Source organism: Sorex araneus, chromosome 2 (assembly GCF_027595985.1).
Source record: "Sorex araneus isolate mSorAra2 chromosome 2, mSorAra2.pri, whole genome shotgun sequence".
NCBI classification, from domain to species: Eukaryota; Metazoa; Chordata; class Mammalia; order Eulipotyphla; family Soricidae; genus Sorex; species Sorex araneus.
In genome coordinates, this window is record NC_073303.1 from 365,504,458 (window position 1) to 365,520,625 (window position 16,168).

Sequence of the window (16,168 nt, forward strand, 5' to 3'; positions counted from 1 at the left end):
CACCGCCTTCCCCTACACGTCACCCGGCGCCCACAGAGAGGCCTGGGTCTTTTTCGACCCCTGTGGGCTACTGTAGTCGGCTGGAGGTAAGGGCAAGAGACGCCGCTGCCGCCATCTTGTTTATGGGCATCTTCCGCATTTCCGGCCCTGCTCAAGCCTCTGAGTTCCCGTGCGGTGTCGCAGGCGTGGGTGGCTCCATCCCTGGCTCAGGCTCCTACGGGGGCACCCTGGACCCTAGCACTCCCAGCGCAAAGCGTGGGCGACGATTAGGAGCTCGCGACTGCGCTCAGCTTTTTAAAAAATTCCTCCAAACCCTGGAGAAATAAGACTCACACATCCAAGAGCATCTCTGAAGATTTGGTCCCTCTGGATACCCGGTCGGTCCCTTGTATATCCCGGGACCCGGAGTGCGGGCTGATGCGGGTGCTGTTGGGAGCCCCTGTAAGGTCCCTCAATAGCAAATAGCACCAGCTACCAAAGTCGCAGTAAAAACAAACAAATACATTTTTTAAAGTTTTTTTTAAGTTTCAGATTTCCGCTGCAAACAGAGCAACGCGTAGGGCGCTTGGCTTGCACGCAGCCGACTCGGGTTCATCCCTGGGACCGCATATGTTGCCCTGAGCCCTGCAAGGAGGGATCCCTGAGCACCAGAAACGCACACACGTGGGAATCCCCAGTAAGATGAAACCAAGAACTTAGAGATAGGGAAGATAACATTCTTCTATCAAGAAGATGACCTCTTATCTAACAGGTTATTTATACATCGGACTTAACACTGCCCATTTTCCCGTGTTACTTGTGGTCCCCAGATTTATCCTGAAGTCCTGGTAGGCGGGGCCAGAGCAATGGTACAGCGGTTCAAGTGTTTGCCTTGCAAGTACTCAACTCAGACCTGTGTGGTCCCTTGACCACCACCAGGAGTAATTCCTGAACACAGGCCAGGAGTTACCCCTGAGCACGGAGAAGTATAGCCCCAAAGCAAAAAATAATAAGTCCCTCTTGGCTCACTGAGTTATGTGTGCTTTGGCCTTGCTTTCCAAAAAGACAGTATCAGCCAGGAAAGTCTGTTTCGCTGAATTGTCCAGGACACAGTGTGTGGTTGGACTAGCCCCTAAGGGAGTTGGAAACAGGTGAAGCTCAGAGCCAGAGCTGGTGCCTTGTATCTATGAGGCCGTAGGTCTGATCCTGCGTGCAAAAAAAAAAAAAAATTCTATATGTATCTATATAAAAAATAATCAAGACAGGTGGAAACAGCCAGATGGAGAAAAAAATGGGGTCCTCCCAGAGAACTGACAGTATTCTCTGGAATCCCAGAGGAAGGTGTGTTCAGGTTAGTTTGAAGAACAAGCACTGTAGCCTGAGTTAAGGCTTCTGAAGGCCTGGAGGGTCTCATGCCAGTCTCACCATTTATTAGTTTATCTGATTTTTTTTTTCCGGCTGGAGCAGATGATGAAAGTATTTTCACCTCAAGCTACAGAACCCTAAGCAATAATTCAACCTTGATTGGATCTAGCAGGTTTGACTAGACCTCTTCTGGGCCTACACGTCCTGAAATCGTTTGCAGTAACGGACTCTTGACGAAAGCGTTCCAGAAAGTTGAGCCCAAACTCCCTTTTGAAAGAGCCCTCACCTAAGTGTTACCTTGGTCAAATTCTCCAACAAACACACATTTCTACTCTGGTCATAGAGGAGGAACTCGAAGTAGATGTGTAGACTCAGGCCCAGTGTAACCGGAAACTGCTCTTGGGCTTCCTGGTATAGACTTCTTCCCCCAGGAAACTGGAAGGTGGCTCCCAGCCGGCCAGCTGTAAAGGTTCGCATCCTTCCGGAGCAGCAGTGCTGGAGTGAAGAGGTGCGCGGGAACTCTGTCAGGCCTCTCCTTCACCAAGGACCTACGGTCTGAGTGCCCTGCCCCTGGGCCTGTGGCATGGGTGGGGTACCCAGGGTACCACAGAACTGTGGCTACTGCACATGCACATGCTCACGAGGACCCACGTTTCAGCTATGGGCGCTGATGTCTGTGTGCTCCCTGGGGGTGGCCCCTGAGACCCAAGGCTACAGGGCACTGCAGCTCATCTGACTGGGGTGCCGAAGAACCACGGTATAAGAGTGTTTGGGGGTGGCATCCCTGCCTGTGCATCTGAGTCAAGGTTCCAGCCTGCGGCCTCTCACCCTCAAATCTCAGTGATTTGCGACTGAGCCGTCCCACAGGGGTGTTTTGGGGGCTACACCTGCTGTGCCTCGGGGCTCATTCTGGGCTCAGCATTCAGAGATCACTCCTGGAGGGGCTCAGGGGAGCATCTGGGGTGTTGGGGATCAAACCTGGCATGGTAGGAGTCCGGCCTTACTTGCAGTACCATAGCTCTAGCCCACTCCCCGCCAACCCCCAGGCCCCACTGTCTTGTAGGTTTTATTGTGTTCCATTGTTTGGAGGATATTTCTTTGTTTGTCTGTTTTCTTTCACTCTCTGGTAGTTTCTGTGCAGAAGATTCATCCTCCCCTTCTTGATCCTGTGACTCACAGAGGAGAGGAAACTTATCATTTAACCTCCACCGTGGTTCTTATCTCTCTCTCTCTCTTTTTTTTTTTTTTTTTTTGCTTTTTGGGTCACACCTGGCGATGCACAGGGGTTACTCCTGGCTCTGCACTCAGGAATCATTCCTGGCAGTGCTCAGGGGACCCTATGGGATGCTGGGAATTGAACCCGGGTCGGCCGCGTGCAAGGCAAACGCCCTACCCACTGTGCTATCGCTCCAGCCCCAGTTCTTATCTGTTAAACCCTGTGGTGTTGAAGTGGCTTCGCTTATTTTCAGGGACCAGAAGATGGGGCCCTTTTCAGCAGGCAGACTGAGTGAGGTGCAGGGATTGAGTCGGACGTGGGCGATGCAGAGCAAGGGGAAGAGACCAGCCTGGTGTCACACTCCCACAGGCTCCAGGGACACAAGCCATGAAGGGGCATCATCTCCCAGGGATCAGCCAGCCGCCCTGAAGCCAGGCGTGGGTACCAGCGCCTTTATGACGGGCATGGGGCGGGTGAGCCTGTCAAGACCCAGTGCTCAGGACACTGCAGCCTTGTGGGTGCACACTGTGTTGGCTTTCAGAGCCGCTGTCTGAAGACCTTGTCCTTGCATGGCAGCTTTGGAGAGCTGGAGTGCTGAGGTGGCTCTCAAGGGGAATGAAGCCCACCACAGGCTCCAGCAGGGAGAGCCCATGGGGGTTTTGAGCTTGCTCCTGTGTGTGTGTGTGTGTGTGTGTGTGTGTGTGTGTGTGTGAGAGAGAGAGAGAGAGAAGAGAGAGAGAGAGAGAGAGAGAGAGAGAGAGAGAGAGAGAGAGAGAGAGAGAATGAGATAGAGAGAGTCTCTGTCTCTCTCTCACACAGACACACAGACAGAGACAGACTCACAGAGACAGAGAGAGAGGATTGGGAGCTGACTCATAGAGGAGACTACCAGCCTCTTGCCCCAGGTAGGGGTTGTTCAGCATCTTTTTTTTTTCCCCCTCAGAGGAGCTTGTTCCATTAAAGCTGTAGATTCCATGTATCTGTGGAAGAAGGTGCATTAAGGATTTTCCTGTACCATTTTGGCCTCATGGTTGTTTTTTTTTTTTTTTATATGATTAAGTAAGATTTCAGGACAAGTATATCTTGTTTATCTGAGCATTTGGATTGTTTTCATCTTTTGGCTCTTTTTTTTTTTTTTTTGCTTTTTGGGTCACACCCGGCAATGCACAGGGGTTACTCCTGCCTCTGCATTCAGGAATTACTCCTGGTGGTGCTCAGGGGACCATATGGCATGCTGGGAATCGAACCCGGGTCGGGCGTTTGCCTTGCCGCCCCTCTCTCTCACTTTTGAGCATTACGGTTTGCACTTGGGAGGCCATCGTGTTTGGTCCTTTACCCACTTGCAGCACCCATCTCCCACCCAGAGTGATCCCTTCCAACCAGCACTGTCACAACGGCCCCATCTCTACCTAACTGTCCTCTTGCCCCGCAGCCCTTGTATTTATAAATGCACCATTGAGTTCTACTACCCCACCTTTCTAGCCAATTCTGACAGGAGTTTTGGAAGCTCCCTTGCCATTTTCCTAAGCTCCGGTAGCATCACAGGAAGGCAGCAACTGTTAACATGTAGTTAGATGCAATTAGGGTCAATTTTGCAATTCCACTGAAGGCGCTGGCGGATTTTCATTCCCCTTGGATATTGTTACTGAGTGTCCAGATTGAACCGTTAGGGGGCGCTCTTTGGCTTAAAAACATTGCTCCTCCACATAAATCGTATATCCTAGGAGAAAGGTGAAATTCATTGTTTTGTTTTGAAATAATCTAAGATGTGCCCAGAATGTTTTGTACTCTGCCGTGGTCTCATTCCTCCCTATTCGGAAAGGGAAGTCGTGACAGAGATTTGAAATTCAGCAGCTGTCAGCTGTGGAATAGCAGAGTGGAGGTGCTGATGTCCAACCTCCAAGAGCACTTTCAGAGAGCTCCAGGGGTTAGGGCCGTGCTTTGCGTGCAGGCCTGGGCTCAATCCCGCACCTGACCTGAGCTCTGACCTAGGGATAACCCTTGAACACCACTAGGTGTGACCCCAGACATTTTTTTTTCTTTTTGAGTCACACCCAGCGATGCACAGGGGTTACTCCTGGCTCTGTGCTCAGGAATTACTCCTGGCGGTGCTCAGGAGACCGTATGGGATGCTGGGAATCGAACCTGGGTCGGCTGCGTGCAAGACAGCACGCTGTGCTATTGCTCCAGTCCCCAAACTTTTTTTTTTTTTATAAGAAACTCCCTAGACTGGTAAATTTCTTATCACCTGCTAATTTTGTCCCCGAGAGATGTGGCCCATCTGTGTCCTCTGACGGAGAAGCTCCTTTAGCATCGTCACATTTCCAATGGTGGGGTCATGACCCTCCTTACTGTCCAGGAGTGACCACTCTCCTGCAGTCCGTCAGAAGCCCTTCCACTTCCTCCTTTCAGCCACCTGCCCCTTCCCAGCTCTCACTTTTGGGTAAGAGTTACCTTGACTCTGATTGTGGCTGCCGAGTTGGGGTGATTTGGAAAAGGTGTCCTGTATCTAAGTATCTTAAGATGCGCCTCCCTGAACACAATCCATCTCACTCAGCACGGATTCACATCCTCGCCTCTGGGGTCTGGTGGCTTTTCCTCTTCTCTAACACTTCCTTTATCCTGCCTTGCTCACACAAGGCCCCTTAAGTTCTCTTAGCAACCTTGCAGGCCTGGATTCCTCTCCCCCAGACACCCCACTTGCAAAGAACCCCACTTAAGCGAACGTCAAAGATGTCTTAAAGGAGGATTAGACTTTCCAAAGATTTTACTAAAGCATTTATTTTTTTAAACAAAAATATACATTGAATCTCAGATTTACAGAATATAGAAATAATTTATTCAAAGCAATTTGCATTTTTAAATTGTTAATATTGCACCCAACAGTGTAAAGTGTTTTGACACATTTGCATCGCCGACCTTGCCCACAATTTGCACAATGGGACAGAAAGCAGAAACTGACAATTACGCGATCTAACTTAAAAACAAAAAACAAAAAACCACAATTCTTTTTTGTACACGATGAAGAAAAGTTGTAAACTTTCAGAAATTTACTTCCATGAAGAGCCATACATTCTTTTTATTTTTTTGCAGTGCCAGGGATTTTGAGTCACACCCTGGGCCCTAGAGCGCTCTCCACCCTTTCATCATACTAGAAAATGAACTATATACACGGTGTGATTTCCTCTGAGGAATTCCAAGGGACAGATAGCATGAACATTCTCAGTCTGCACAGTCGGGGACAGGATTGATCTTCACATACGGAAATAAGCACATGAAAGCTAGCAAGAAAAGCCTTGGGGAAAATGACTTTCAGAGCTCTGAGTAGACTTACAATGATTTGACTTCTAATCGTTGGACTTCATGATGGACTGGAAACCAATATTCATTTCTTAGACACCGGACTGCAAACTTAGGCGTGGGGCCTGCTGGTATTCACTCCCAGTACCATATTGAAATCAATGACATGAGACCTTCAGCTTGACCATGAAATGGGCTTAGTGTTTTATGCTCTGTCCAGCTGAAGGCAAATGGAAGTGTTCCAAGCACGGTCAAGGTCGGCCAGGCGAGGCTCTAATGTCTAGTAGGCAGGTGAGTTAAATATATTTTCAACTTCTGGTGGGTTTATTGGATCAGAGGCCCGTGTCAGCTGCAAAAGACCTGTTGTTTCCATAACTCATCTGGAATTTTCTTCAGTTCCAAAAAGGCATCCTGCTACTGAGACTTAGAAATGTGACTACCCCTTTTGATCTCCAGACACAAATGCATTTTAAAAAAAAAGTGAGGTCGCAATTCAAGTCCCTTATACAATGCTTTACATAGAGACAGGCACAAAGGTTGCTTTTCAAAAGAAAGCTCTGCAAAATATTCTGCAATTTATCACGGATATTCTCAGCTTTTAAAAAAATGTTTTAAAAGCCCATGCATATTTAAACACATCTCTTTTTTTTCAATGAAAAGAAAAGCTTGATAATGAAAGGAATAGTGCAAGTAAACTGTAGGTAATGTGTATTTTCACCTGGTGAAATGGTATACTCAGGAAATCTGACATAATTGCCCTTCGTTGAATTGTGTTATTAAACCAGTAGGGGGGAGGTGAGGGGGAGTCAGTTAGCCAGTATCAGCTCTGAGCCTGGTGGTCAGAGACAGCCCTGGGGTAAGGCACCCACTGTCCTGGGTTGAAGGCACACATGGGTTGGGAGCGAACAGCCTTACTAGGAGTGATTCCTGAGCACAGAGCCAGGAGCAAGCCCGGGATGCCAAGAAAACAAAACCAAAAGTTCTTAGGCCATTTAGCTTCCATGAACATGATGGATAGTCCTGAATCTTGTGTTGTTACCATGATATGATAAAAGAAGAAAAAAATCTCCGTCAACAAGTGGCACACAGGATTAAAAAAAAAAAAAGGAAACGTGGGGAAATCTGTGAAGACAGAAAAACAAATCTCACTGCAATTTTCATAATGCGGTCGACGTGGAACTGAAGTTAAGACGCTTCTAAATTCTGCTGAGCTGAGACGTGGGCAGATGCGTTCCCTTTGCCTCTGATGAGCGAGGTGCAGGGACAGGACTGTCCCAAAGGCAGTGTTGGCGTCGCTCTGGCTTCACGGCTCCACCCAGGTAAGTTTGAGAGGAAGATTTTTATTTTCATCCTTGGGACAAAATGCAATTACAAAAAAAAAAATAGAATGTCCTGAGAGTCTTTTGTAAAAAAATAGACATTTCCTGGGCGCGCACGGGGCTCAGCTCTCCGCGGTCCGGCGGTACTCGGCGTTGCCGTCCACGATGATGGCATCCAGCGGGGACCGCTTCTTGCGGATGCTGCGGCCCGAGGAGATGAGGTCGGCGTAGCCGCGCTGGTGCGAGAAGGCGTAGGCCGAGCGCCGAGACGACGCGCCCCTGCGGAACACCGGCCGCCGCTGCTTCCACTGCTCCTCCGCTTTCAACCGCTTGCGGTGCTTCTGGATCTGCAGAGAGAGACACACACACGGGCTGAGCCCAGCGCAAGATGCACCCGTGGGGCTGGCGCCTGGAGTGGGTAGTGGGGTGCCGGGGCATTCTGGAGGCAGGCAGGGACCCGACGGCCCGCCTCTTTTTTTGATGTCACCACATTCACCAGGCCATGGAGGGAGAGAGGGGGGAGAAGGGAGAGAGGAGAGAGGGGGGGGGAAGAGAGAGAGAGAGAGAGGAGAGAGGAGAGGAGAAAGAGAGAGGAGAGAGAGGAGAGAGGAGAGAGAGGAGAGGAGAGGAGAGAGAGAGAGGAGAGAAGAGAGGAGAGGAGAAAGAGAGAGGAGAGAGAGGAGAGGAGAAAGAGAGGAGAGAGAGAAGAGAGGAGAGAGAGGAGAGAGAGAGGGGAGAGGAGAAAGAGAGAGAAGAGAGGAGAGAGGAGAGGAGAAAGAGAGAGAAGAGAGGAGAGAGAGGAGAGGAGAGAGAGAAGAGAGGGGAGAGGAAAGAGAGGAGAGAGAAGAGAGGAGAGGAGAAAGAGAGAGAAGAGAGGAGAGAGAGGAGAGGAGAAAGAGAGAGAAGAGAGGAGAGAGAGGAGAGGAGAGAGAGAAGAGAGGGGAGAGGAAAGAGAGGAGAAAGAGAAGAGAGGAGAGAGAGAAGAGAGAGGGGAGAGGAGAGAGAGAAGAGAGAGGAGAGAGGAGAAAGAGAGAGAGAGAAAAGAGAGAGAGGAGAAAGAGGGAGAGAGAGGGAGAGAGACCGAGACCCATTTTCCCGCCAAGGGCCATGATGCTCACAGATAAATCAGCGCATTTACAAACATAGGCTTAAGAGAAAAAAGTTTCAGGGGGGCTCCGGACGCTCCCAGGCAGCCCTGCGGCCCCCCTCTGCCTCCTGATGGAAAGCGGACCCAGCTGGCCCCCGACCGTGCCCTCCACACAGCTGTTCCCTGGAGCGGGCTGACTGATCCCTCGATTGTGAGGGTGACCTAATTTTTCGGTCAAGAGCCCCCAGGGAGGGGGAAACTCTGGCGGAACCTGTCACTTATCTCCCCCTGCCAGGTGGCGGCCATTGTCTGGCCTCCAGACGAAGCCAGTCATGAGGAAAGCAGAGACGGGAGCGAGAGCAGCCCAGTGACTTCACCCACTGAGCCCAGAGTGGGCAAATGGTGGCCCGGGAGGAAGGGTCCGGCCACTGATGAACAGCTGGGTCAGCTTTCCATGCCATGCGGGACTCGGGTCCCACTCTGAGGGGTGGCGTGTTTCTTTAAACGAACAACAGCAGCAGCAACCCCCCCCAACCCCCCCAACTGACCTGCATGGCTAAACGCTGCGATAATAGAAGGGGCATTGGTTACACGACTCTTTTTTTTTTTTTTCTTTTTGGGTCACACCCGGCAATGCACAGGGGTCATTCCTGGCTCATGCACTCAGGAATTACCCCTGGCGGTGCTCAGGGGACCACATGGGATGCTGGGATTCGAACCCGGGTCCGCCGCGTGCAAGGCAAACGCCCTACCCGCTGTGCTATCACTCCAGCCCCACAACTCTCCCTTTTGGTTTATGTTTGATAATTTTTTGTTTTGGGGTCACACCCAGCAGTACCTGGGATCAACCACCCCCCCACCCCGGCCTCAGGCAAAGCATGTGCTACAGCCCTGGGGGCCCCCCTTTCCCTGGCCACAGAAGTTTAATAGCTTCTGTAATAAAAGCGAGCAAATGGGAGTACGGCAGCCCCAAAGGAATTATTCCGCAGGGAAGTCGCCAAGGGAAGTGGCCAGGAAAATGGTTGCCATCAAACTTCCCCTCAAGTTTAGACTTGCATGGGAAACGCTTTGATTTGTGCAAGGGTCACACAAGCGGAGAGGGGACGACAGTCTTTTCCATACCTTATCACTTTCTGACGGCCAGATGGTCATTGACAAGAAGCGGACGGCAACCACAGGCAGTAAGCACACGGCCACCGTCAGGATGATGGTCAGCCAGATGTACGGCTGTCTCAGGGCATTGGAAGCCGTGCCTGTGGAGTACAGGGAGAATGAATTGCTGGGACCTTCCCCCCGGGCTGCGTGAATATGCCAGAGTGAGTCCCTAGCGCCCAGCCCTAAGCAACCTGCCACCACTCAGGCAGAAATGCTGCCATCAGACTAAGTAAGATCAGGAAGGCTCCATCTTCGGGAGGCAAGTGGCCTACAGCAAATAAATCAGGATGAAAAAGCGTCTGCTCCCATGGCAGGGCTAAGAAACAGTACTGGGTCTATTGAATTTCCCCTCAAGAATTATGTTTAAGAAACAGCACTATCCAATCTGCTGGTTTTTGTTTTTTGGTTTGTTTTTTTTTTTTTTTTTTGCTTGTTTGCTTTTTCGGGCTTTGGGCCACTCTAGGTGATGCTCAGGGGTTACTCCTGGTTCTGCACTCAGGAATTATTCCCAGCAGACTTGGGGGACCACGTGGGATATTAGGGACCAAAGCTGGGTTGGCCGCCTGCAAGGTTTTGATGCCACCATCTGTAGCTTTGAAACTCAAAATACTGAGGGCAACTAGCATGACCATCTGTGCCATGAGCCTTTAGACAAGTGCTCAACCCGCCTGAGTCATCCTCTCTGTCACGGAAGGAGGCTGGTGGAGACGGGAAGAGTCCCGTGCCCAGGGTAACAGAACCAGCTATGGTGACACCCGGCTTAAAGCCACACCCGGGCCTGAAGGGATAGTCCAGGCTGTTTGACTAGCCAATGGACAATGACCCTGATTTCATCCTTGGACGGTGTCCTGAGCATCCCTGGGAGCGACCCCTGAGCAGGAAGCCAAGAGTTAAGTCCTGAGCACCACCAGGTGAGCCCCCTTGCCCCCTCCCCACCAACTAAGAAAATCACACCCATCTCTCTAGAGCCAGGCTTCCTTGCAGGTCAGCTGCTAGTCAGTGAGAAAAATGTCATTTTATATCATGGAATCAGGAATGCACAGTATTAGGCTGTTTAATTCGGTTTTCAGCTCTGGGCTGCTGCTGGCTGGCAGGGGGTTCGCTTCTTTGGTGTCCTGGGGAGCATGTCATGTTTAGGACCAACCATGACATGGTTGACACCAACCACAGGCAGGGCATGTTCTTTAATACCCATATTTTCTTCAGCCCCGGGCATGACACCATTTAAAACATCAAACTTATCACAAGGTTTTCTGAACTTAAACTGTAAGCTTAGAAAAATATTGATCTTTATTTATTTATTTTTTTAAAATTTATTTATTTATTTTTTTGCTTTTTGGGTCACACCTGTCAATGCTCAGGGGTCATTCCTGGCTCTGCACTCAAGAATTACCCCTGGAGGTGCTCAGGGGGCCATATGGGATGCTGGGATTTGAACCCGGGTCGGCCGCGTGCAAGGCAAACGCCCTACCCGCTGTGCTATCGCTCCAGCCCCTGATCTTTATTTTTTAAATATGACTTTTTTTTAAGCTGTAAAGTGAGTGAATTTTAAAACTGCAATCTATGGGGAATATTCTAAGTAATTAGATTCTAATAAACACACCATCATCAAAAAAGAAAAAAAAAAGAGCTTTGATCCCCAAAAGAAAAGGGTTACCTTGGCAACTGTCTTTTACAATCCAAGAAGTGGTCATAAAAAACAACAACTAATCTTTTATTTTTTTTATTGTGGCTCCAAGCCTTAAAATGTGGTTTATAAATTTTAGTTCATGATTTGTTTTATATATATGTATATATATTTGTTCAGTTTCCTCATCATTTTATTGTAAGGTTGATCATTTCTTTTTGTTCTGTTTTGGTGCTTGAGAGTACTCCTAATTCCATGCTCAGGGATGACTCCCAACAGTGCTCAGGGGACTGTGAGGTATCAGCGACTGAACCAAGGCCTCCTGCATGCACGGCCTACACACTGCTCCTAGAGATATGTCTCTAGCCTCTCGTAAAGTTTTCATTTTTTTTCCCATTTGTTTTGTTTTGGGGGCCACACCCAGTGATGCTCAGGGCTTCCTCCTGGCTCTGCACTCAGAGGTCACTCCCGAAGCTTTGGGGGTCCATAAAGGGTACTAGGGATCAAACCCAGGTCAGTGCGTGCAAAGTGAATGCCCTACCTGCTGTACCGTCTCTCCGGCCCTTGTAAAGTTACTTTATTTTATTTTATTTTATTTGCTTTTTGGGTCACACCCGGCAATGCACAGGGGTCACTCCTGGCTCATGCACTCAGGAATTACTCCTGGCGGTGCTCGGGGGACCATATGGGATGCTGGGATTCGAACCTGGGTTGGCTGCGTGCAAGGCAAACGCCCTACCTGCTGTGCTATCACTGCAGCCCCTTGTAAAGTTACTTTAACTTGCTTTCTTTTCATCACGTTGCCCTTCCAGCCTGCCACCACGGGAATTATTTTCACCGGCAATAATTTACACCCTGTGTTTTTACGGACTCAGAAGTTGTTTCCCTATCCAAACCATCGATGGCTTTCTATACACTTTGAGAATTTAGCAAATACCAACCTGTAAATTGAAATGCGGATGGAAAGAGAACGTGGATTCCGGCACTATGAATGTCGAACATGATGCCAAAATAAAGGGCGATGCTTCCAAAAATGGAAAAAGCATTCACAAAAGTCCAGTAGGAAGTATCCAAGCCAATCTGTTGGGAAACAAGAAAAACAAAACACGCAAATCAGAGCCACTCACTCTGGGGGGTGAGCAAGAAATGCAGGGTGCAAGGTTCAGAGAACAGATGCGGCAATTCAGGTCTGCTTAGCCTCCAATATGGGACAACGGAAGCCAAGAAATAGGGAACTGTGCTTGGGTGAAGGGGTGACAGTGACGGGCAGTTAAGGGGGCAGAAGCCGGGGTGGAGGAGAGCGCAGGGCGCCCTGCACAATGGTGTCAACACAGGGACACAGGTCCCCACACACTGAAAGCAGCTCCTGAAAGGCACGTACCTGGAAGTTGACTGTGATTATGAGAGCAGAGGCGATGGTGACAGCAAAGGACTGGTAGTCGGACGGGGCCTCCCCATCCTGCCCCACCGTCTGCAGATAGGCTCCCAGGGGTATGAAGAAGAGGCCCATGGAGGTCAAAACTCCATGCAACAAGCTCATGAAGAACTTCCGATAGTTGAAGAGTGAGTCTCTCTGGCCCACTACATACAGCCCAGGGAAGCGGAGGCTCAGTTTGTCGCTCACATCCTTCAGGGGAAAGCACAAAGCGATTTTCCTCCATCAGCGTCAGAGAACTCAGAGCGAGGCTGCACTCTCTCCCGCCTCCCCCTGAGCACCACGAGGCAAGGACTGAGCAAGATGATAAACCCTGAATAATGTACCATTCTCGACCTCCATACCCTAGGACACTGTTTGATTTATTCATCTGGGGACGGGGGAGGGAATTGTGAGGAACTGTCATCCCGTTGCTCATATGAAGTAAATCTGCTACATGCCTAAGGGGGCAGGCTGGAGGGGGAGGGGAACTGGGGATGTTGGTGGAGGGACGGTCACGCTGGTGGCATTAGAACACTAACTGCCTGAAACAACTGTTACGAACAACTTAGTAAATCATGGTGCTTTATTGTTATCATTATTTTTATTTTAGTTTCTTGGGTCACACCCAGCAACACTCAGGGGTTACTCCTGGCTCTGTGCTCAAGAATCAGCCTGGCAGTGCATGGGGGACCATAAGGAATGCCAGGGATCGAACCTGGGTTGGCTGCGTGCAAGGCAAACGCCCTACCTGCTGTACTATCACTCCGGCCCCAATCATGGTATCACTGTATTTCGTCAATTTACTCGAGCGGGTACCAGTAATGTGTCTATTCCTCCCAGTCCTGAGATTTTAGCAGCCTCTCCTTACTCGTCTTTCCCAATGATTGGAGGCTCTTTCAGGGTCAGGGGACTGAGACCTATCATTACTGTTTTTGGCATATCAAATACGCCACGGGTAGATTGCCAGGCTCTGCCCATGCGGGCGGGATACTCTCGGTAGCTTGCTGGGCTCTCCAAGAGGTATGTATATATATAATTTATAATATGTATTTTTATAATTTATAATATATGTATATATAATTTATAATATGTGTTACTCTCTATGATATGTTGCCTACTATCTGAGCTCCATCAAATACGGGACTCCGCGCCAGGCTGTTTTCACTCGGGGCACCCCAGAAGGGGGTGGGTGAGAACCCTCCCAGCCCCAAGGGACCCAGCCCTGGCAGCCGACCTCCACTACCCAACCACCGCCACGCTCCAGGCCGCTTTCTGGACACATTATAAGACACTTCCTAACCATTTTTCATAATTACCACACCATATTTGATGGAGCTCAGAATTGTTATAGCAAGAAAAATCACGGTACTTTAATAAAAAGAAGTTAACTGAAAGAATTCGCTCAGTCTCAGAAATGATTACATTTTTTTTTTTTTTTTTGCTTTTTGGATCACACCCAGCAACGCTCAGGGGTTACTCCTGGCTTTGCACTCAGAAATCATTCCTGGTGGTGCTCGGGGGGGGGGGGGGGCCCTATAGGATGCTGGGAATCGAACCCGGGTCAGCCACGTGCAAGACAAACACCCTACCCGCTGTGCTATTGCTTCAGTCCCTGATGGAATTTCTTTTTTTTTTTTTTTTTTTTTTGCTTTTTGGTCACACCCAGCGATGCACAGGGGTTACTCCTGGCTCATGCACTCAGGAATCACTCCTGGCGGTGCTCAGGGGACCATATGGGATGCTGGGAATCGAACCTGGGTTGGCAGCGTGCAAGGCAAACGCCCTACCCGCTGTGACTGATGGAATTTCTTTTTCTGACAAAAGATTCTGTTACATCAAGACCAGCAGCCAAACAGGTGCTGCGTCCCCTGACCACAGAACCTGAGACGAACTGACTCAGGCGGTGAAAGCAGTGAAAGTGCACGCGGAGGGTCGCTCTGCTCTGAGTGACAGCGCGCCTACCTGGTCGAGCAGCCCCATGAGGAGCACGGGCAGGCTGGAGTAGAGCACGTTGTAGAGAGTGATGAACCAGTCCTCGTACGCCGTCTGCGGGAGAGACACCGTCAGCAACGCACTCGACACCCCCCGCACCTCGACACCACCCCCCCCCCCGCACCCCGCCAGTCAAAGGCTCCTCAGTGTTCATCCTCCCGCTGGCCCTTTGCGGGGGGGGGGGGGGTGTTAGCTCATGAACAGATGGTTCCAGTAGACCTGTGAATCTGACAGGGGTGGCCTTTTCCATTTCAACATGCTGAGACACAGATGAACTGCGTCTGAGTGAGAAACAAAAAAACCTTCTTTGCTGGTTTTGTTTCGTTTCTCAGTTTTTTGGGGGGTGAGCGAGGTCGGGAATCACCCTCAGCTGTGCTCAGGCCTTATTCCTGGCTCTTGCTCCTGGGCCCGTGCTTAGGGATCACTCCTGACAGGGCTCAGGGAACCATAGGGAGTGCTGGTGATCAAACCTGGGTGGGCCGTGTGCAAGGCAAGTGCCCTACTCACTGTACTAGCTCTCCGGCTCCCTCAGAAAGAAACTTCGGGAAGGGGCAGGCAAGGCGGCACACACACACAGATCCTGGGGTGCGGGGGCTTCAGAGAAAAGGGGCGCACCCAGCGGCAACACTGCACCCAGTTCTGCAGAGACAGGAAGCAGGACCCACCCTGCTCCCGACTCACGGGGCCCAGGTTGGGGCTTCCTGCTGCCATTCATTCACCCAGAGACAGTGCCAGCCTGGACAGAGCTTCCAACCAGCCCAGGAACTGACTCCGGTTAATGTTTTACTAATGATGGATTTTGCTGTATCACCCCTGTAACAGACATGCCACCCGTACTCCCATTTCAACAGTGAAAACCCCAGTAAACAGAAAAAAATACTAATGTGACGTGCTAATGGGCACCGATAATTTATACAATCCCTTTACAACCTGGTCACAGAACAGTTTTTTTACTTTCCAAGTGGAACAAGCCTGCTACTGGTATGCTGACCTGAGGTGAAAACAAAGACACATAAACAGCACCCAGCGGACCAGGAACAGATTCCACCTTTGTTTTCAGTAGGGGTCGCGGCAGTGGAACTCAGCTCCTGGGACCACGCCGACAGTGTGGCTAGAGTGTGGCCCCGCTGCAGAGTGGCGCTTCTGGGCCAGTGCCCGGAGGAGCGGCCTAGACCTGGTGACCTGGTGATGGGTGTCCAGGTGGCTGCGGGGCGCAAACCCCGGCTCTCAAGCATTCTGGGCACGTGACCTACCGTCTCAACATGGAACCCCCCAATTTCACTTTCTCTTTTTTAGCTTTTGGAGTCCTACCTAGTAGAGGTCAGGAGTGACCCCTGGTGCTGCTGGGGATCAAACCAGGTCAAAGTGGCCATGTGCAAGGTGAGAAGCTGACTTTTTTTTTTTTTTTTTTTGCTTTTTGGGTCACACCTGGCGATGCACAGGGGTTACTCCTGGAGGTGCTCAGGGGACCATATGGGATGCTGGGAATCGAACCTGGGTCAGCCGCATGCAAGGCAAACACCCTACCCACTGTGCTATCGCTCCAGCCCCTGACCTCTTTTTTTTGGGGGGGGGGTCACACCCAGCGATGCACCAGGGTTACTCCTGGCTCATGCACTCAGGAATTACTCCTGGTAGTGCTCGGGGGACCATGTGGGATGCTGGGAATGAACTCGGGTCGCCCACGTGCAAGGCAAATGCCCTCCCTGCT

General features: G+C 50.3%; 1 protein-coding gene across 1 annotated transcript in view; it reads right to left on the reverse strand.

The window, feature by feature from the left end:
• Positions 1-6,296: 6,296 nt before the first annotated feature.
• The window catches only part of ATP8B1 (ATPase phospholipid transporting 8B1), a 109,632-nt gene continuing 99,760 nt past the window's right edge, over positions 6,297-16,168 (reverse strand). The window contains exons 24-28 of the mRNA XM_004601707.2: positions 14,428-14,511; positions 12,430-12,675; positions 11,990-12,128; positions 9,389-9,519; positions 6,297-7,526 (exon numbers count right to left, since the gene is read on the reverse strand). Of these exons, the coding sequence (XP_004601764.1) occupies positions 7,302-7,526; positions 9,389-9,519; positions 11,990-12,128; positions 12,430-12,675; positions 14,428-14,511 (825 nt within the window). The 3' untranslated portion in view covers positions 6,297-7,301. The remainder of the gene's footprint in view (positions 7,527-9,388; positions 9,520-11,989; positions 12,129-12,429; positions 12,676-14,427; positions 14,512-16,168) is intronic.